General features: G+C 42.4%; 1 protein-coding gene across 5 annotated transcripts in view; it reads right to left on the bottom strand.

The window, feature by feature from the left end:
* NME7 (NME/NM23 family member 7) overlaps positions 1-21,197 on the bottom strand; it is a 199,506-nt gene that overhangs the window by 7,127 nt on the left and 171,182 nt on the right. The window contains exon 12 of one of the 5 annotated variants that reach the window (XR_006576185.1): positions 1,385-1,566. The exons of 1 other annotated variant lie outside the window; for it this stretch is intronic. Coding sequence is in view for 3 of the 4 variants with exons in the window: in XM_045001697.1 (XP_044857632.1) it covers positions 20,848-20,958 (111 nt within the window). In the remaining variant the exon portion in view is untranslated. Of the gene's footprint in view, positions 1-1,384; positions 1,567-20,815; positions 20,959-21,197 lie in introns of those variants that run through there. 3 more of the 5 variants (XM_045001697.1, XM_045001698.1, XM_045001701.1) reach the window with 3 other exon arrangements.

Raw genomic sequence — 21,197 nt, 5'->3', positions numbered from 1 at the left:
CACAGCAGAGGAGTGAAAAAGTAGAGAAATTCACAAGTGAGGATATTCCCAAGAAATGGAAATGCTCCTAAAAATAAAGGGGAGCTTAATGCTAATGCAAGGTGGCAGCTAGCTAGACAGCCTTAGAGAGCAGTGCTCTCTGTTTAACCATGGAATTGGTACAGAATGGGCAGTAGTAGTACACCTTGGCACAGAGGCGGATGACGACTTATTGGGGCCCTGGGGCTCAAAGAACATTTGGGCCCCTCATATCCTAGGGGCCATGGGGCACTGGAACCAGAGAGGTCATGGCCCCCCTACTTTTTAACATGGGCATAGTAGCCTCAGGCAGGTGTGGAGCGGTGGTGGTGGCAGGGACTGCGCTTCACAGCGGGGGGGGGGGAGCTGCTAAGGTGATTAACTCCCCCGCCGTGAAGCATAGCCCCTGCCCAGGGCAGGTGGAGGGTCCAGGGCTGCCCACAGTGGCCCAGGCTCCCTGGGCGGCTCTTACCACGGCCTGGCTTCTTGCCTGGCCAGAGGGCAGGGCCACAGTTCCAGCGCCAGAGGTTCCCCCACTTCTACACAGCTTCCAGAGTTCCTGTGGGGGCCCCCAAATTGGCCAGGACCCCACAGGCCCATGTGTTAATCTGCCATTGGCTTGGCAGAATGCCTCAACCCTGCCCTAGAGTTAAAAGAGTACTTTGTTATTCATGGTCCATTCATCCTTGGCCTCTCAATCTGAAACTGCTAAGCCCAGGGGACCTGTCAGTGTCAGTTTTGGTAGAGGTGGCTTTAGCAATGTAGACTCTTTTCCAATGGAAACTAGTCTAAGGCCCCTAACTCATTTCACAAGCGTCACCAAAAGGGTGATAGTAATGTTCAGTCATTCCTAACCAGTGCTGAATTAGCGAAGAGATGGAAGGCTCCATAGTCTATTATTAATTCAGAGCCAGCCAGTCCTCCTCCAACTGGCTGAGAGAAATGCATGCAATTCATCAATGCTGTCTCTCTGAAGCCATTCCGACACTGTACTCGCGCTGAACCAGTGACAGGGCTCCAGGAACACAGTCCAGGTGATAATGTGACTTCTACTGACCCATGGCACTGAGGTTTTATAACTCTAGGAATATCTCAATTTGAAATCACTAATGGGAACACAAATACCATTTTGGCCATTAAAACTGCTCTCTACATCAGTATAAACCTCGCTGAGACCTGACTGCACTTTTTGATGGCTAAGACTGAGTTCTGGTTTAGCTGCTGTTGATTCAGTGCAGTATTAATACAGAAGCATGGATTAAAACACTCAAAAAAAAATCTTGCATTTTTACGACACCTTCCAACCCAAAGGGTTTAATAAACAAACTGATGTACAAACAAGGGAGTCATTTTATCCACCACTTACATGCAGTCACCTATGGGGTGACCCAGCAGCTATTTAACAGTTTACAGCAATACGCGCAACCAACAAGGAAGTGAGGAGTAGCTTTTCCAGATGAAACTGCAGAGAGAATTTAGTTCCCTGGTGAACTTTGGTCAGAACATCAAGGTTACACCCCTTTCCTTCTTACCAGAGTTCCAAGGAATCTGTAAGGAACAAAACTGATCAGGAAGGGCCAGTTTGAACTATTCACACATACTAGCAGGTTCTAAATCAACTTTAACCACTGACATAAAAGACCTGGGCTTCATGGCAGAGAGCTCAACGAACAGCTCTTTTCAGTGCATGATCATGATGAAAAACAAACAAACGAGGGTACTCTGCTTTAAGCACTAGAGAATAACACTGAAAATATTGTAATGTTATAACATATGTTGGTGGCACGCTCTCATCTCAAATGTGTGTTCAGCCAGGATTAGCCCATCTCAAAAAGTTATAGCTAAAGTAAAAAAGAAGGACAATGGTAGTTTTTCCATGTCTTACTAATTTTAACACTAGGACAGATTAAAAAGATTAGGTCAACATCTTAGCCCTGGTCTACACTAAGCTCGGGGGTCGAACTAGGGTACGCGAATTCAGCTACGTGAATAACGTAGCTGAATTCGAACTACCCTAGTTCGACTTACTTACCGTCCAGACGCCGCGGAAGCGAACTCCGCGGCTCCAGGGTCGACTCCGGCAACTCCTCCTGCCGCGGTGGAGTACCGGAGTTCGAACTAGCGCTTCCGGGGTTCGAACTATCGCGTCTAGATCAGACGCGATAGTTCGAACTCCGAGCAGTCGAACTCGCCGCGTCGACCGTCCCGGTAAGTGTAAACATACCCTTAGATGGGAAACACATAAGAACGGACATGATAGCAATACATGAAAATAATGAAGGCTACAGTAAAGGTAAATTGGGGCTGCTAATTTACTCTCTTAAATAGTACAACAACAAGGGGATACAGTCAATGAAATTAAAAAGTAAATTTAAAATGGATATAACAGTACATAGCTAACCAGTGGAATTCACTGACACAAGATATTGAATTCAAGAGGAGTTCAGACATTTACAAATGTAGAATTTTTTTTCCATAACTGCAATAAAAAAAACCAAACAATGTAAAACTTTAGAGCAGGGGTCGGCAACCTTTCAGAAGTGCTGTGCCGAGTCTTCATTTATTCACTCTAATGTAAGGTTTCGCGTGCCAGTAATGTTTTTAGAAAGTCTCTTTCTACAAGTCTATAATATATAACTAAACTATTGTTGTATGTAAAGTAAATAAGGTTTTTAAAATGTTTAAGAAGCTTCATTTAAAATTAAATTAAAATGCAAGACCCCCCCCCCAGACCAATGGCCAGGACCCGGGCAGTATGAGTGCCAATGAAAATCAGCTTGCGTGCCACCTTTGGCATGCGTGCCATAGGTTGCCTACCCCTGCTTTAGAGCTTACAAGTCCACTCAGTCCTACTTCTTGTTCAGCCAGTCACTAAGCAAAAAAATTTGTTTACATTTACAGGAGATAGTGTTGTCCACTTCTTATTTACAATGTCACATGTCACATGTAAGTGAGAATGGGTCTTTGCATGGCACTTTTGTAGCCGGCATTGCCAGGTATTTATGTGCCAGACATGCTAAACATTCGTATGCCCCTTCATGCTTGTAGGCTCTAAAGTTTTACATTATTTTGTTTTTGAGTGAAGTTATGAAAAAAATTCTACATTTGTAAGTTGCACTTTTACATTACATACAGTACTTGTATGAGTTGAATTGAAAAATACTATTTCTTTTGTCTTTTTACAGTGCAAATATTTGTAATAATAATATAAAGTGAGCACTGTACACTGTGCATTCTGTGTTGCAACTGAAATCAATATATTTGAAAATGTAGAAAAACATCCAAAATATTTATAATAAATGTAAATTGGTATTCTATTATTGTTTAACAGTGCGATTAAAGCACACTTTTTTTTTTAATCGTTTGACAGCCCTAGAAGAAACTACTCCCGTGAGCATGTTATTTCATAAAGGTCCAGCCTGGGTTTTACTTCTCTCTCTGAAGCACCTGGTATTGGCCACTGTTAGAGACAGAACATTGGACTAGACAGGCCTTTGATCTGGCAACTCCTAAATTCACAACTCATTTTAAAGAGCACAACACCCAGTTCCCAACATCACTCTGGGATATTGATTCAGTACCAACTCAAACCACCACTTCTTGCAACATCTAGGCATATTTTAAGAGGACTCATCCAAATAGTGACTCAGTATGTCCCTGCTTAGTTTGCGCAAGCACTAAAGGAATCATAGCCCAAGGCTGCAGGCAAAAATAGTTTTAAGGCCCTTATTTGAATGGCTGTAAAATGGCTACCAATAAAAAGCAAGGGCCAAATGTAGTTCTGGGTGCTCAGCACTTCCAAAAATCGAGTCGCAGAACTCCCTGCAGGTGAGAGACACGTGAGAAAGGAGACAAAGCCTGGAAGGTTTCCACACTGTAACTGACTGGGCTGCCAACAGCTCACGGGTGTATGCACAGGGGCAAAAGAGAGCGTAACTGGAAAATGGAGAATGGGAGAGTCTGGCTCAGAGTGAAGTCACTACACCAGTGATTTAGGGATCTGCATACTATTCGCTGTAGCAGGTAAACATCTATATTAAAGTACCTGAGAAGGCAGAAGTTAGTAAAGGGCAGTAAGATGAGATCACTCCCATTAGAAGTTAAAATGATACATCAAGAGGCAAATCAATTCACTGGGAGCTGTACAGCTCACAAGCTATCCCTGAGCAGCATGGCAGGGGTGTGAAGTACCAGCTATCCAAAAGGCCCTGCTAGGGGACCATATATGCTACAGTTTGTGGCGCAAGAAGGATTATTTCACACACAAGAAAATGGTCGGTAACATTTTATTCATTGGAAGTAACCTTCTCTTTCAAGTGGGTTATTCAGAGATTTTGAGTGTCTGTGCTATTCAACTCACTGCAGCCCAAGAGATCTCTCACGATATGATTATTTTACACATCTGTGGCACTCAAAGTGCTTTACAATCTAATTACACCCCAGGACTTCCACACCCCTGTGGAATGGGTCAGTGCTATCACCGCTATTTACATTAGTACATGGGGAAACCGAGGCACAGCAAGACGGAGAGACTTGCCCAAAGTCCCACAAGTCAATGGCAGTCTCCTGCACTAATCACTCAACAAGCTCTGCTTAAAATGAAAGAGGTTTGCCTAATACATATATATGGAGAAATAATGTCTTGTTTTATATTTAATTTATAAAAGTGCATCTACTCCACACTCACTCAGTATATATAAATGACTACCTAGCCAGAGTTAGGAAGTGAATTCCTGTCCCCACTAATGTCAATAGTAAAATTTCTAATGATTTCAATGAGGTCAGGATTTCATTCAAGTTTCCTATGCATTACCAAGATTGCAGGCTCTTTAGGTCAGACACCCTCATTGTGTTCTGTGTTTGTGCAGTGCCTAGCACAGCGGGATCCTGGTCCTGCCTGGGGCGTATATCTGAGAAATATTACGCATGACAGGGGAAGCGATTTCTAAAGTTTGTGAACGAACCTTAGCTCAGGATTTCCTGAATTTGTAGTGATTGTGCTAGCTAGGAATGGATGTCAGCAGCCTTCACTCCATGTTACCACAGTGTTTTGTGGTGTGTGTGTGTGTATTATATATATAATACATATATACATACATACATATACACACACACACACACGAAAACTTATTGACCTAATTCAGTCACACCAGTGTACATTTGGAGTAGCTCCAATGAAGTCAATGGAGTTAAACTGATAAGAGAAGAGTGAGGCCCTACACAGTACAGGTATACTTAATAATTTGCCTAGGGGAGCTCTGGGAAGGATGCTATTTAGACAAGGGAATAGTAATATTTCAGTGTGTTCCTAAAGGTGTATTAGTGGACAGAAAACAGCCTTACAGTCACACAGCTCTATACACCACAGGGTATGTCTACACCAAAGCTGGGATGTGTAATTTTCAGCTTCAGTAGACATACGTATGCTAGTTCTGATTCAGTTAGTAAGCTAAAAATAGAAGTGCAGTTGCAACAGCATGAGCAGCAGGAGGGACCAGCTGTCCCATGAGAACATGCCTACTGTTTCGGATGGAATCTGAGACAGAAGCCAGGCCAAGAAAGCAGGCCACACAGGCTATTGAGAGGTCAAAATATACAAAAAAATAAAAAATTCTGTCGCTCAGCAAAGCCTCTCTCTCTCTGTGTGTGTGTGTATATATATATATATATATATACAGATATATTATATATATCAAAAGCCCATTTATCACATAAATCAATGACTCTCAACCATTCCAGACTACTGTACCCCTTTCAGGAGTCTGATTTGTCTTGTGTACCCCCAAGTTTCACCTCACTTAAAAACTACTTGCTTACAAAATCAGACAAAAAATAAAAAGTATCACAGCACACGGTTACTGAAAAATTGTGGACTTTCTCATTTTTACTATATAATCATAAAATAAATCGATTGGAATATAAATACTGTACTTACATTTCAGTGTCTAGTATATAGAGCAGTATAAACAAGTCATTGTCTGTATGAAATCTGAGTTTGTATTGACCTCGCTAGTGCTTTTTCTGTAGCCTGTTGTAAAACTAGGCAAATATCTAGATGAGCTGATGTACCCCCTGGAAGACCTCTGTGTACCCCCAAGGGTACATGTCCCTCTGGTTGAGAACCAGTGACAGAGATGACCTCTGGGATATGGTGAAACAAACAGAGCTTGTTGTCTGATCCACTCCCAGCTTGTTAACCTCTCTCCTCTAGTGCTTAGAAATACCCAAACTTGGCAGAATAGGTATGGTGACGAGACAGGAAGTGTGAAAAATCGGGATGGGGCTGGGGGGTAATAGGGTTGTATATAAGAAAAAGCTTCAAATATTGGGACTCTCCCTATAAAAATCGGGACATCTGGTCACCCTAAGAATAGGCAGCATTTGGGTCTGATCTTCCCTGGCAGAGAAAGCATGTTAGCTGAACTGTTTCTAAAGACTGTTTAAACACAGTTTCAGCACGGTTTGTTTGGCCGGTCTAGAGCAGGCATAACCATTTTACTCACCATGTTTGAAGGTAGGCAACGGCTTTGGCTACACTTACACTTCAAAGCACTGCCGCGGCAGCGCTTTGAAGCGCTAAGTGTAGTCAAAGCGCCAGCGCTGGGAGAGAGCTCTCCCAGCGCTGTCCGTACTCCACCTCCCTGTGGGGAATAACGGACAGCGCTGGGAGCCGCGCTCCCAGCGCTGGGGCTTTGACCACAGTGGCCTTTTGCAGCGCCGCAATTTGCAGCGCTGGAGAGGGTGTGTTTTCACACCCTACTGCAGCGCTGCAAATTTGTAAGTGTTGCCAAGCCCAACAAGTGAATCAACAATACCTCAGGCTTTACGGAGGAAAGATAAAGCCTCAACAGAACTAAAAGTAATCTATCTACATTAGGCCTCCTATTTTCTTTTTAAGTTCTTTTCCACACACAAAGTCCTCTTTATTCTTTGTGCTGAGTCACCTCTTGGTACCAGATATGTACACAGCATCAGGAAACATTTTGAGACAAAATTCCAGTGCTAGCGCACATGTGCATAACTACCACCGAATTAGATACAAAACATCGACCTGCATTCCAGATTCTTTCTATTCCGCTCCCACACCTCCTGGAGAGCAGGTATCCAAAAGTCAACATGGTAGAAGACTTAAATCACAATCTTTATCATCTCACAAATCTTTCTGAAAATTAATTTATATCAAGAGCAACAGTCAGATGCAAATTTCAGTCTTTCAAAATGCCTATTGTTTTCATGAAAAGTTCAAAACATTTTTCCCTTTTCATCTGAGATTATTAAAACCATCTTACTATGGATTACGCAGCTCAGTACAGGCCCCTAGTAAAAGACTTCATTGCAAAATTGCCATATGACTGGGAAACAATGGCTTCTTTATTAACAATTTAAAGACTTTTGAAAAGAAATGCTGTACGAATGAAACACCCTTACAGAAAGGTTCATTGCCACATTCTGCGCTTCTGCTGTGTAATGTTTTACAAATTGCATCACCTTGTGAATAGTAAGAGTTAGTTCTCAGAGGCTAGAGGCTGCTTGCATGCCAGAGAAGTTAATATGTAACAAACAATGCAGGAGACCTTTGTTCAGAATGTGACACACTGAAATTTCACACTAAGAAAATGTACTCTTTTTAGCATCTCTATGCTTTCCAGAGTTATTCATTCACATACTTAATTAGCGTGTTTGTCATGCAAAGTTTGAGGCACCAAAAAGATTACTTTTAACATCTGCATCTTTTAACAAAAAACTCTAGTTTTACTACTTATTATTGCTTGGTGTACTGTTGCCAAATAGTATGAAATAATAAATAATCAAATCACTAATGTTTTACACTCATATAAGGTCTTTCATCCCGCACTGTTACACAAACCATACACAGCAATCAACTCATCCATCACTAAAATCAACCTCCTCTGGGGTGGAATGTGACAGCAATTTGACAGCACACCAGAATCCCTATGCAATGGTTTAAGATAGGAAGAGAAGTGTCACAGTGAAATTTCAAGTTGGCATTCAACAAGACACTGCATCAAACATACTTCCCCTTGTGAAAATGGCCACTAGATATTTAATGACACCACATGGGCAGTGTTATGTTTTTCCACACTCAAAGAGCAACCACACACCGTTACTCTGAATGACTTATTTTAGATCAAGAGAAACAACAGAACAAGAAAGAACAAAAGTAAAATTTCTATGAGAAAGCACAATGTGTGCTGCCTCCTCTGGACCCGGTGTGACAATTCTGCATCACAGATTGGCAGCAGCCCTTATGGACAGCAGACTCTTACGGAATTACAAGTGCAATACATCAAAAACTCAGCCAAACAATTATATGCATCACTGGCATGATCTCCAGCTGCACAGCAGCTCCAAAAACCATCGTGACACTAAGCACCCCTGTAGTCACACCCTACACACTATTGTAATTACTTTTGTACAAAATATGCCTTGTGAGGTACCATTTGAATACTAATAACTCACTGATCATTAATACTCTCGTGTGACGTATGTACGTGATGGGTACTAAGAGTTATGAATATATGCTGGAATTATAACTAAAATGTGTTCAAGCCAGGCATGCAGTGGGAGTTGGTAAACAAATCTGCCCAGGTTTTGAATACAAATGAGGCAGGGTTGACCAGAGACAATAGGATTGCAATTTACATATATGGTAAACAGAACCAAAGCTCACAAGGTGGTTGGGGGTCAACCTGTCTGCACCAGCTTGGCCATCAGGCAAAGACAATGAAGGTGCATTGGCATGCGAGATAAACAAAGCGATTAAGCTAACGGGGTGGGCGGGGGAGGGGGGGGAGAAGCATGTCTACAGCCAGTAGAAGAGAGAAGCTTGGTCTGGGTTTTACTTTTCAAAAGAATCCCTTTCAAAGGTTTACTAATCTATAAAGATGGAGGGTGGGGGTGGGGGGGCTGAACTTCAAGCGATAAGCAACTGAATTCACTGATTGTGAACAATATTATTGTGTTATACAAGTGTATCGAGTGAGGTCTTTTCTGCAAGCTAATGACACATTGGTGATTAACATCATTGTGAAATGTATGTATTAACTCTATATAAGGAATTATGACTACTCATTGATATGAGGCTGTACGGTCTGTCCAGACAGGAGGGGATGTCACATCTATCTCCTATGTACGTGTCTCCTACGTAAATAAAGCCTGGTGGAATGAGAAACAATGGAAGCCCCATTTACATGGGAATCACACAGGGGGGATGGCCAGTGCACAGGAAGGGAAGAACAGAATGACATCATCATCCTGCCTCATGAAACAAAGTCATTGAGCTTTGGGAGATACAGGCAAGCACAGGGGCCATCATTAGACAGACACGAGGGAACAGAGCGCTTGCAAGCTGAGAAAGATGGGGCCTTCAACCAAGGGGGGGATTGAAGTTTCTGGAATTAAATATAGGTGAGAAACCTGCAGAAGCAAAGATCATTCCCCCTAAGATGACAAGGGAAACAGCACCTTGTAGTTTAGTGGAAGGTCCTGACTGAGGGAAAGTCAGCCCTGGCTGGGAAGAAGAATGACTGGTGAAAGGAACCACCTTGAACAAAGCCTGTATCTTGCTAGATTAAGTTTTAGACAAGTGTTTTCACTTTTATTTGCTTGTAACTCTTTTCTAACTTTATTACTTTCACTTAGCATCACTTAACCTATGTCCTATTGTTAATAAATGTTTTATTTTGCTATAAACCAGGGTAGACAACCTATGGCATGGGTGCCAAAGGTGGCACGCGAGCTGATTTTCAGTGGCACTCACACTGCCCGGGTCCTGGCCACCAGTCCGGGGGGGCTCTGCATTTTAATTTAATTTTAAATGAAGCTTCTTAAACATTTTAAAAACCTTATTTACTTTACATACAACAATAGTTTAGTTATATATTATAGACTTATAGAAAGAGACCGTCTAAAAACGTTAAAATGTATTACTGGCATGCAAAACCTTAAATCAGAGTGAATAAATGAAGACTCGGCCCAGCACTTCTGAAAGGTTGCCAACTCCTGCTATAAACCAACTCAGTGTGGTGTTTAAAAGAAAGGATGTATTCACCACAGTTAAGTTAATAAGATGTGATGTGTTTTTGTCTCTTTAGAGGAACAGATGACCCTACTATTACCTCAGGGCACACAGTTCTGGGGTAATTTGGGACTGGTAGTCTGTTGGGATCACCCTGCAAGTAGTGACCAAGGCTGGTGGAAGCCAGAGCGGGGCTGGAGACACGCTGCTGGGGTCAGAGCTGATGACTCAGGGCTGTCTAGCACACAAACACTTGGGGCATGACCTGCATATGTTGGTGGGCTGGTTGTGAGCAACCCAGTTTAGGAGCTACAACAGCAAAGCACTGTGAGGCAACCAAGGTTACAGAGCAAGTGATGACCCAACCCCTCACTGCTCTGGATTGCACCCCTGACTGTGACAACCATATTGCAGTATTAGTTTAAGTATTGACTCCGAGGGATCAATGCTTCCTTTGAATCTCCAACAACATGACCTGTAGGACCTACTTGATGAGAGTCATCTATGGAATGTCCACAAAGTACCTGTCCTGCCCGACAGGGCTCAGCTTATGAGATGATCACGGTAAAAGGTGGTACCTTCCATTTCTATAAAGTTGGATCACAATTAGCTGAATTTCTGCTGTCTGAACCTTGATAACAATTGTATCTGTGTATCCTACTGTCTATCAAGCAATTGTAAGCAATTTGTATAACTAAATGGTGTTACTTATTGTTTCTAAGCCATTTAACCAAGTCATTTAGTTTCATTGCTGTGATGCTGGGCAAGAGAAAGAAAGGTTATTTGTCAGTAGCAAAGATTCATGTAGATTGTCAATACCCAGCCCCACAATTGGGGATCTCAGGGCATACTTGAAATTAAAGATAGAAAACACTGTAATAAATGGCTCTCTCAGTGGACAAATGAAGAACACCACTATATGCAATCAAGGCATCCCACTTCAAGAGGTCATTTACATGCCTGCCAGAAACCTTAAGTATGGGGTGAGGACAGGGAGGAACAGAGGCACAGACAGGGATTGAGGAGGCTCTGTTCAAATCCAGGCTGAAAACCTGCTTGAGACAATGAAAAATCCCACGTCTTCCTACCCAAGCTCACCAACCAAAAAGAAACACAATTAACTCTCTGATGAGTCACCTGTGACTGGAGTGAGGTGGAGAGAGGGTGAATGGGAGGCTGTGGAGGAAGCCAGCACAATCCCATTTTAGGCAGCTCTGAGGCTGGAAAAATGTACATTTGGAAAAATGTAAACTCAACATGGAGAGCAGGGGTAACTGTGATACTATTCAGCTAATGCTCCTACAAACTCTAACAAAGAGGCTGACAGGCTGCTTCAGATTATGTTGCCAAACCTGCAGCTACAGGAGAACCAAAATTATGGACAGTAAGGGCACCCATGCTAGTGTGTTATTTACTGATCACACTCCAATACTGTGCGGTATGAGCTCTTTCATGTTGGCAGAGCTCTGAGATGCCTGGAACCCCATGATGAATAAGGACATCTCCCTTTTAATCATGGCACTGGCTGCAGCATACCACAGATTCTACCCCTCTTCTTCTTGGTTAAACTGGAAATTTCCACCCACTGTCCTCCTAAACTTCCTTTACACTCAGATCACTTCTGAGCATACTCTTACCACCATCATGGTCCTGTCCACATGTCTACACTAGAAAAATTAGCAGCCTTATTACAGAAGCTGCACCCGCAGTAGCAAGAGCATATAAGCTAATTTTTTTACACAAGGTTGAGATGTTTTTACTCAGACCCAGACAACCTGCTCTGATGCATGTCTTAGCATGGACATACTTGCATCATTGCTATCAGTGTCTCTAATATGGCTAGTGATTTTCCTAGCATGGACAAGCCACAAGAAGCTGAATCCCTTCAGATGCCACGGATAGGCGTTTAGAGCAGGTGGTGGAGAGATGCTCTGACACAAAAGCGTGAGTCTCAATGGAATGGCCAACGGCCCCAGATTTGCATGAACTAGCTCCAGAGAGACGTACTTTACAAAAATCCCTTATGCAATTGTTCATAAAATATTAACTACTTGTACTATACCGGTTTGGTGACAGCCTGAGACATAAAAGCTGCAGTACTGGTCTGAGGGTCTAACACAGACATTTTTCAAAAAGACTGTTAATTATACAGACTCCTGAGCAAACCCCCTTTAGAAAGCTTGGCTCTTTACCCTTCTGCCAAGAATCTGGGGAATATATGTTTTGGGAAAAGTTAGGTATTGAATAGTACTATTCATATCATAGTTATTCATGTAAGAGGATTTTACTCGACTTGGGTTTGTGGCAAAAGCTTTAATGAATCTTAAAAATTACAAAATAACTCAAATTTCAGGGGTTCATTGAATATGAAAGCAGAATCTGGCCTTTTACAAAGTTGAAGATGAGTCTTAGTTATATACAAATATTAAATAGCAAGGTATTTTTGGAGAATAGCTGTGTAACTTGACAACTAAGGGCCCTATTAAGCAAAGTGCTGAGCATCCCTGACACCCACTGAAGTCAGTGGAAGCAGAGGACACTCAGAATCACCTTACAGGACCAGGACCAAAAATGCTAGTGCTTTTCAGATTGAAGTCTACTCTACATGCACATTCTAAGTGCACTGTTCATGTAGTTTGCTGTAACACATTCATTGATTATAGACAGACTAAGGGCCAGATTTTCAAAGGTATTTAGGCACTTATAGAAGCCGATAGATGCCTAGTGGGATTTTCAAAAGCACCTAGGCACCTAACTCCCAATGTTTTTAATAGGAGGTAGGCACCAAGGCCCTTTTGAAAATCCCACTAGGCATCTAGCGGCTTCTATAAGTGCCTAAATACCTTTGAAAATCTGGCTCTCCATAACTAAATTTTTGAAAATGGGAGTTAAATGTTTTTGAAAATATTACTCAATGTGTATAGAAGGGCTCAAACCCGAACTGTGAGTCTGAATGCTCTCAAAAGGCAGGCATGTGCTTTGCATTTCAATCCATATCAAGATCCAAACTTCCTATCTGAAGCCAAACCTTCACCAAGAACCTAACTTCGCCCTGAACTTTTTGAAAGGTTGATCCCAGTCTGCATCTAGATCCTAGCGCAGTGGTTCTTAAACTTTTGTACTGGTGACCCCTTTCACATAGCAAGCCTCTGAGTACGACCCTCCCGTATAAATTAAAAACATTTTTATATATTAAACACCATTATAAATGCTGGATGCAAAGCGGGGTTTGGGGTAGTGGCTGACAGCTTGTGACCCCCCAGGTAATAACCTCACGACCCCCTGAGGGGTCCCGACCTCCAGTTTGAGAACCCCAGTCCTAGTGCTTCTTCTCACTCACACTTCAAACTAAAATACTTAATTTGTGAACTTTGTGTAACTCAAATTATGTGATATGTTTCTCAATGGCTCTCTCCTTCTCCTCAGTGGGCAGAGTTAATGGTTGTTGGATATTTCTGAATGCTTGATTGTTGGCATGTCTAGATTTCTTTAAGACTGCATGAACCATAAAAGTTACACTCTTATCTACATCACCTTAGCTGAGTATTAACATACATTTAAACACTTAGTTTTATTAGTCGTACAGTCTTGGTATGTATTTTTTTGTAACTGTTTTACAGTTTAGCAACCTTACTTTTAAGGAAGCTAAGTTTTTTGTCTGGGAATGTACTCTAAGCTGTATATCACATAAGCTCAACAAGCAAGTTGAGATACAAATTTAGATTATTACAGTATGGAAAACAAGATTTAGTTTCAGCTTTTTTACCTGTCAAAAAATTCCCTGGTTAGCACATTACCACATAAATGGCTCGTGTCCCTCAGTTACATTAGTGCTACTCCTTGACTTCAAACAGGTAATGGACAGCAAAATTGGGTCTAGTTTTTCTTTTTAGGTCAGTCTTTGGAGCCACTCCTTGCTGTATGTTATCACCAGTAAATATATACTGATGTAAACACATATACAGGAATAATTAAGGTCCTGATCCAGCAAGGTGAAGAGCACTTTAGACAGATTTAACTGCACCCCCCATCACCCAAATTATACCAGAAATAAAAACAGAAATTATAATTTTATGAATGAAAATGTGCTGATTCTCATTACGGCCAATGTTTCAGGCTAAATTGCAACTCCACCCTCCTGACTTAGTCACCAGAGTTAATCATTAACTCTGACGTGCTTAGTGACTGGCTAAAATGTGGAGTAGTTTGCAGAACAAAGCCAAGAGGTCAGGGTCAAACTACAGGGAGCCAGTGACAATGAACTTTTTTTTTTTTTTAAAGCTGCTTCCTCATTTTTCCGCCTCACAGACAGAGTACTACCAGGCAGCAATGAAAAGTTGGTGTGCAGAATTAAACTTGACTAAAAGTTATTTTATAATAATGTTTGTTGCAACACCTGGGATCTAGTTGGCCTCTCAGCTTTCCCTGTGTCTACAATTGTCCACCCCTGTAACTCTGGGGTGCTATTTGTGGGAGGAAGGCCATAGTCTGCTCCACCCCAGTGGCCTTGGACTAAGTCAGGATCCTGCATCATCCAAGTCAGTGAGAGATTTGCTATCAACTTCAATGACCTGAGATCCGGCAGCCCTCAGTTACCTACTACCGTCTCTCTCTTTTAAGAGGTTGAAGTACTTTGTTCTATCTCTGGGCAAGCTGAACAGCAACTGCCCTAAATAACACTCTCCAAATCCAGTTCAGGTAGCTCTTTAACCAGAGGGGATTAGTAATTTTGCAGAGGCCGGAGAGAGAGAGATCTTAAAACAACCAACACGTGGAAACAGGAATACCTAAATGAATCCTACTGAAATCAGGGTAGCCTGCTACTAAAGAGCATTCAAATATCAGGTGAAGAGTCTGTCACAAGGCGGAAAAGTTCTTCCTCACTCTCACAGCCTAAAGCAGTCTCTTCCACTCAGCAAATACTGAACACATACGCTCAAGGACAAGGTGACAGGGTAATCACATGCCCCTTCTCTGTCTCAGTTTGGCTATACAAGGGCAAATGTCACAAGTCTGTATTAGGATTTGGGGATTTGCAGTTTTCCCATCTGCAAAATGGGAACAATACTCCCTCTGACTATCTTGTCTATTTAGAATGTAAGGTTTTTGGGGCATGGATTGTCTCTCACTATGTACCTGTACAATGCCTAGCACAATGGGGCCCCAATCTTGATTGGGACCTCCAGGTACCAGGGTAATACAACCAATGAGTAATCCTCCTCCTCCTGCTTTGGTAAACAACACATACTATTAACATTTTCCTTTTACATACATACTGGGACAAATTTACTCTTCCCAGAGCAGAAGGCCACTTTCCGAGTCCCTTGTGCACACAGGATATTTGCAATAGAATCAAAGAATCATAGACTTAAGGTCAGAAGGGACCATTATTGATCATCTAGTCTGACCTCCTGCACAATGCAGGCCACATAATCTCACCCACCCACTTCTGTATCAAACCTGTGTCTGAGCCACTTAAGTCATCAAATCATGGTTTAAAGACTTCAAGGTGCAGAGAATCTTCCAGCAAGTGATCCGTGCCCCATGCTGCAGAGGAAGGCAAAAAACCCCAGGGCTTCTGCCAGTCTACCCTGGAGAAAAATTCCTTCCCGACCCCAAATATGGCGATCAGCTAAACCCTGAGCATGTGGGCAAGACTCAGACAGACAGACACCCAGGAAAGAATTCTCTGTAGTAACTCAGATCCCACCCCATCTAACATCCCATCACAAGCCACTGGGCATATTTACTGCTAGTAGTCAAAGACAAATTAATTGCCAAAATTAAGCTATCCCATTATACCATCCCCTCCATAAACTTATCAAGCTTAGTCTTGAAGACAGATATGTCTTTTGCCCCCAATACTCCTCTTGGAAGGCTGTTCCAGAACTTCACTCCTCTAATGGTTAGAAACCTTCGTCTAATTTCAAGTCTAAACTTCCTAGTGTCCAGTTTATATCCATTTGTTCTTGTGTCCACATTGGTACTGAGTTTAAACAATTCCTCTCCCTCCCTGGTATTTATTCCTCTGATATATTTATAGAGAGCAATCATATCTCCCCTCAGCCTTCTTTTGGTTAGGCTAAACAAGCCAAGCTCTTTGGAGTCTCCTTTCATATGACAGGTTTTCCATTCCTCGGATCATCCTAGTAGCCCTTCTCTGTACCTGTTCCAGTTTGAATTCATCCTTCTTAAACATGGGAGACCAGAACTGCACACAGTATTCCAGATGAGGTCTCACCAGTGCCTTGTATAACGGTACTAACACCTCCTCATCTCTACTGGCAATACCTCGTCTGATGCATCCCGAGACCGCATTAGCTTTTTTCACAGCCATATCACATTGGCAGCTCATAGTCATCCTGTGATCAACCAATGCTCCAAGGTCCTTCTCCTCCTCTGTTACTTCTAACAGATGCCTCCCCAGCTTACAACAATAGTTCTTGTTGTTAATCCCTAAATGCATGACCTTGCACTTTTCACTATTAAATTTCATCCTATTACTATTACTCCAGTTTACAAGGTCATCCAGATCTTCCTGTAGCTTTCCTTGCTGATCACTCCCATCTTCCATTCCTTGTTGGCTTTCTGCTTTTCCTTAATCACCTCTCTGAGATGCTTGCTCATCCAGCTTGGTCTACAACCCCTCTCTATGAATTTTCCCCCCCTTTCTTGGGATGCAGGCTTCTAATAGTTTCTGCAACTTTGACTTGAAGTAATTCCAGGCTTCCTCCTGGGATTCGTCAAGGAAAGGGCACGTGAGATGTAACAAATACGATTGCCAAGGAGCCCTAGCTTAGAGTCTGTCTGGGCTATGAGATGAATGAGCACATATGCTCTCAGTTTGGCCCTGCCTTCTTTTGGGACAGCTATAGCTGGCTCCAGACCACCCCTCGGACAGACCAAGGGCTACAGGTAACTCATTCCAGGCAGACTTACTGCCTCTGGGCTTGCAGCCTATGTTCCAACAGCAAAATCTGGCAGAACCCAGGAGGTGAAATGAGTCCATGTCCTATTCAGCACAAAACAAAATGCAGCTATATAGAGCAGGGCAAAAAAAATGAAATAAAAGCTCATAAGTTTTCCCACCATTATTTTTAACATTAGTTTTGTGGTTTGTTTTGCAAAGTCTTGGTTGCACTTAACATTTCACTTTTTGCCAAAAATGTAGCAGAAAACTTTGCTACAAGATTTTCACATTTTGATACACAATTTCTGGAAGTGACTCAGCCGAGAGACAGAGAGACACACGCAGGTCAGAGCTGGAGGTGAAATTCAGGAGTTCCTGTGTCTGTACCCAGATCACTTCAGCACACCTCTCTCAGCTGGATGGAGTGCAGGAATTTGCATACTGTCAGGTTATAGAAGCCAGAGTAGAGGGGCATGCATTTGGGGAGCTCATTTTCTAAACAAGGATCCCAGGGAGATGATGCAGTGCAGAAATAATTCTACACCAAAAGATCTTGCTTTTATTCAGGTAGAAAAGTGACTGCTAGGGTCAAGTTTCTCCTCCATTTGGAATTACAAGGGATTGTTCTCATATTGGCATGGGAACACACACAATAGGCCAAATTTATCTCGGGCATAATTCCATAAAAGTTAATGGAGTTATACCAATGATGAATTTAGTCCAGTCTCTCTCTCAACTAATCAAGTAGCCAGCAATGGCACACCAAGGTTTCATGGTAGCAACATCTACAGCATCATAATAGTGGCAGCGTAAGCAAATTTCCCATTGAAACGTATGAAACTGACTAAATCCTGTCAGCTTCACTATATAGTGACAGGGAACCATGAGTGGGACCCACAAATCTGTCTTCCTACTGGAGAGTGAATTCACTCTCTCTGAAGTTCACCTAGTCTGGGGCCCAAAATATTTGATATTATGTATTATTAAAATGCTAAATTATCCACACACAAAAAACCCATCACCATCGCACTTTTCATAAGATCAGTGGTTTGCCTCAGAGTCTTGACCAAAATTTCCCCCTGCTTGTGTTGTGTGTCATTTGGTTGCTACAGTCCACTCCAGCAGTGGCTGCACAGTATATAGAGATTTAAAGCATTTTGAGATGAAAGGTGGTACATTAATATTATTATTACAGCAATAAAGGTCTAGTCTGTGCTATTCAAAAGACAGAGACTTTGGGGATTTGCTATGAGGAAATTTGTACTAGCCCTCTCCATCTCATCCTCAATAAGCTTTTCAGTGCAGTCCTTCTCTAGGCTCAAGCGAATGCGTATTACATCACTACTATTTCATCAGGTATGACAAGCGAAGTGGCTGTATGTATCAGGACCATAAAACCCTTCAGAGGTTCTTTTTTATTTCTGCTTAGCTGTGTTTTCAGTTAATTACAAAACTGAGATTAAAAAGAAGAGTTAGAAACGTACGCATTCTAGGAACCGAAAAGCTCTAGTAATTTATAAAACAATGTCCGCTTGCCAAGGAATCAGAATGCCGTATTCACTGTTTCATTACATTAAACATTACATTGATTGATGGTCTTCGTTATTGTGGCTTTAGCTTAAATTGTCATAGGAGAAACAATTGACAGCTGCAAAGCCATGTTATGGGGCGAAATGCGCCAATGATAAAAATGTAATTTAGAAAAAGAGGAATGTTTATGGACTGCAAAGCACATGCTCAAAAGAAGAATGAACACGCTATGAAAAAGCATGCACAAGTCTGTAAATGCACTGTGGATTCAGAGGACATCATCAATCACGACAGTGGTGTTTGACTTCATGCAATTAGAACACTGAGATAGAACTTCAGCCTTAAAATTCATTGGGGAGAAGCAGGGCCAGATTCACTAGTATTCTCCAGCTTCTTTGTGCCACTTCTTTCATGAAAAGCATTGGTGAATCTGGGCCATGTTGTTTAATAATATACATGGAAGTCTGCTCGATATACTGAAATGCCTGTCAAGACTGGGTGGTTTATCTTCAGGGGTTAAATCCTTTCTCTGCTGATCATTTAAGGCTTTGACCACCCCCCAATCTTAGGGGGGTGGGGGATGATACCCTACTTACTCTCTGCTTGTTAAAAATTTCACTGATGTATGGCTGGGTGGTCCAGAGCATTAGTATTATCATGGAGACTTTCATTTCTAGTCACCGGTTCTAATCCAGCCCACATAAGCAGTGACCAACAGCTACCATTTGATAACTGACTGGTGCTTTATGACAAATTAGTTTGCTGTCTTAGGGCTGGTATACACTTGAAAGTTATAACAGTCAGTTACAGGTTTGATTTTTTTATATTTTATTTCTTTTTTACAGATATACCAAGACAAAGCCATAGTATAGCAGTACAGTTATTCCCCTTCCCATATATAGGAAGAGTTCTACCAGTAAAAGCACTTTTATGCCAGCGTAACTGGTATGTGTACTGTATGTGTACACACCACTTTAACTATACTGGAAGAGTTAATGCAGGGGTCTCAAACTCAAATGACCACGAGGGCCACATGAGGGCTAGTTCATTGGCCCGAGGGCTGCATCACTGACACACACACCCCCTCGCTGCCCCCGGCCCTGCCCCCACTCTACCCCTTCCATGAGGCCCCGCATCTTCCCACCCCTTCCCTGCCCCGTTCCCCATTCCCGGTCAATGGGAGCTGCGGGGCGGGAGGCGGTGCCTGGAAGCCAGGGCAACACACGAACGGAGCCCTCTGCTTCTCCCCCTCCCCGGCCACAGGGACATGATGTCAGTCACTTCAGGGAGCAGCGCGAGGCTCGAGGGGGGCAATCCTGCAGCTGTAGCTTGCCCACCCCTGGCCTGGAGGTAGGCTGGGGGGGTGGGCACGGGCTGCTTAGCAGGCCGCAGGAAATAGCCCCGCAGGCCGCCGCATGTTTGAGACCCCCTGAGTTAATGGAGTACAACTTTCTAGGCCTTGCCTACACTACACATGCTTTGTCAGTATAGCTATACCAGCAAAACCTCCTAATGTAAATGCAGCTATTATGCCAACAGAAGGCATTTTTCCATTAGCATAACACCACCACCTCCCTGAATGACACTCGCTATGCTGAGAGAAGCATTCTTCCGGTATAGCCGTGTCTACACAGGGGTTTTACCAGCATAGCTATGCTGGCTGGAGTGTGCAGTTTTTTCACCTCCCCCGACCAACAGAGCTATGCTGACAAAACTCTAGCCAGGTGTAGACCTGGCTAGAACAATGCCTTAACCAACTCCCAGTGGATAGGTGTTGAAATCACAAAAACACCACTATGACTGATTGAATGAATCACTGAACTGTCCTCTCACCCCTGGAGCTAGCCTTCACTAAAAAAAATGAGGTCATGTTAGAACATGACCGTGAGTCATGTTAACCAACATGATGTTAAAGCATGACTTCGTAATCTGTGTAGACAAGAACAAATTGTGTTTAAAATTGTGTCAGCTGACCAAGTGTAAGCCCTACTGGATAAGTACTTTGCTACTTGCTGTATAAAACAAAATTCACCAAATAAATAAATCTAGCACAAAATTCACATGTACATAAAAAGAAAAGGCTTTAATTCGCCTGCTATGCTTGGTTGTATAGTTTGCTGTTTCATAGTGTTTGCTTTGGTTTCATACGTTGTCAGTTGTATTTTGTCTGAAGTGAGCTTTCTTTAATTCTAGCTTTTTAATTTTTATTGAATTTTAATGAAAATGTTAAAAGCTGAAACCAGACACTAATTACAGAATTAACATAAAGCACAGAATAGACCTATTGATACACATAATTACCCATGGATGTCTAAAACAAAGCTGATCACCAAGAGGAGTTTTTGCAACCTTATGCACTTGTCACATTGCTGAACATGCCTTCAGGATAGGTCCAGCCAATGAGACGGTTCTGATGATATAACGCTTCTGACACTGGTTCACTACTTTGTTCAGCAACACCCTGCAAAAGTTGTATGGGTGGAGTTCTCACGCAACATCATGAACTAAAATTCTGCCTCTGGCTTGCTCATGTAGTTGAATTAATTTATCTTAATAAAGTCACCAGCTGTTTTATTTTTAACTTATTCCAGTACTATTACTCCACACACAACACATTTTAAATAGACAAGGCCGGCTCCAGGTTTTTTGCTGCCCCAAGGAGAAAAAAAAAAAAGCCAGAGTGCTGCCGCCGCCGAAGCA

This window comes from Mauremys mutica, chromosome 1, assembly GCF_020497125.1.
Source record: "Mauremys mutica isolate MM-2020 ecotype Southern chromosome 1, ASM2049712v1, whole genome shotgun sequence".
Taxonomy (NCBI): domain Eukaryota; kingdom Metazoa; phylum Chordata; order Testudines; family Geoemydidae; genus Mauremys; species Mauremys mutica.
The sequence above is the reverse complement of the archived record's forward strand: the minus strand, read 5'-3'. Positions and strand labels throughout refer to the sequence as shown.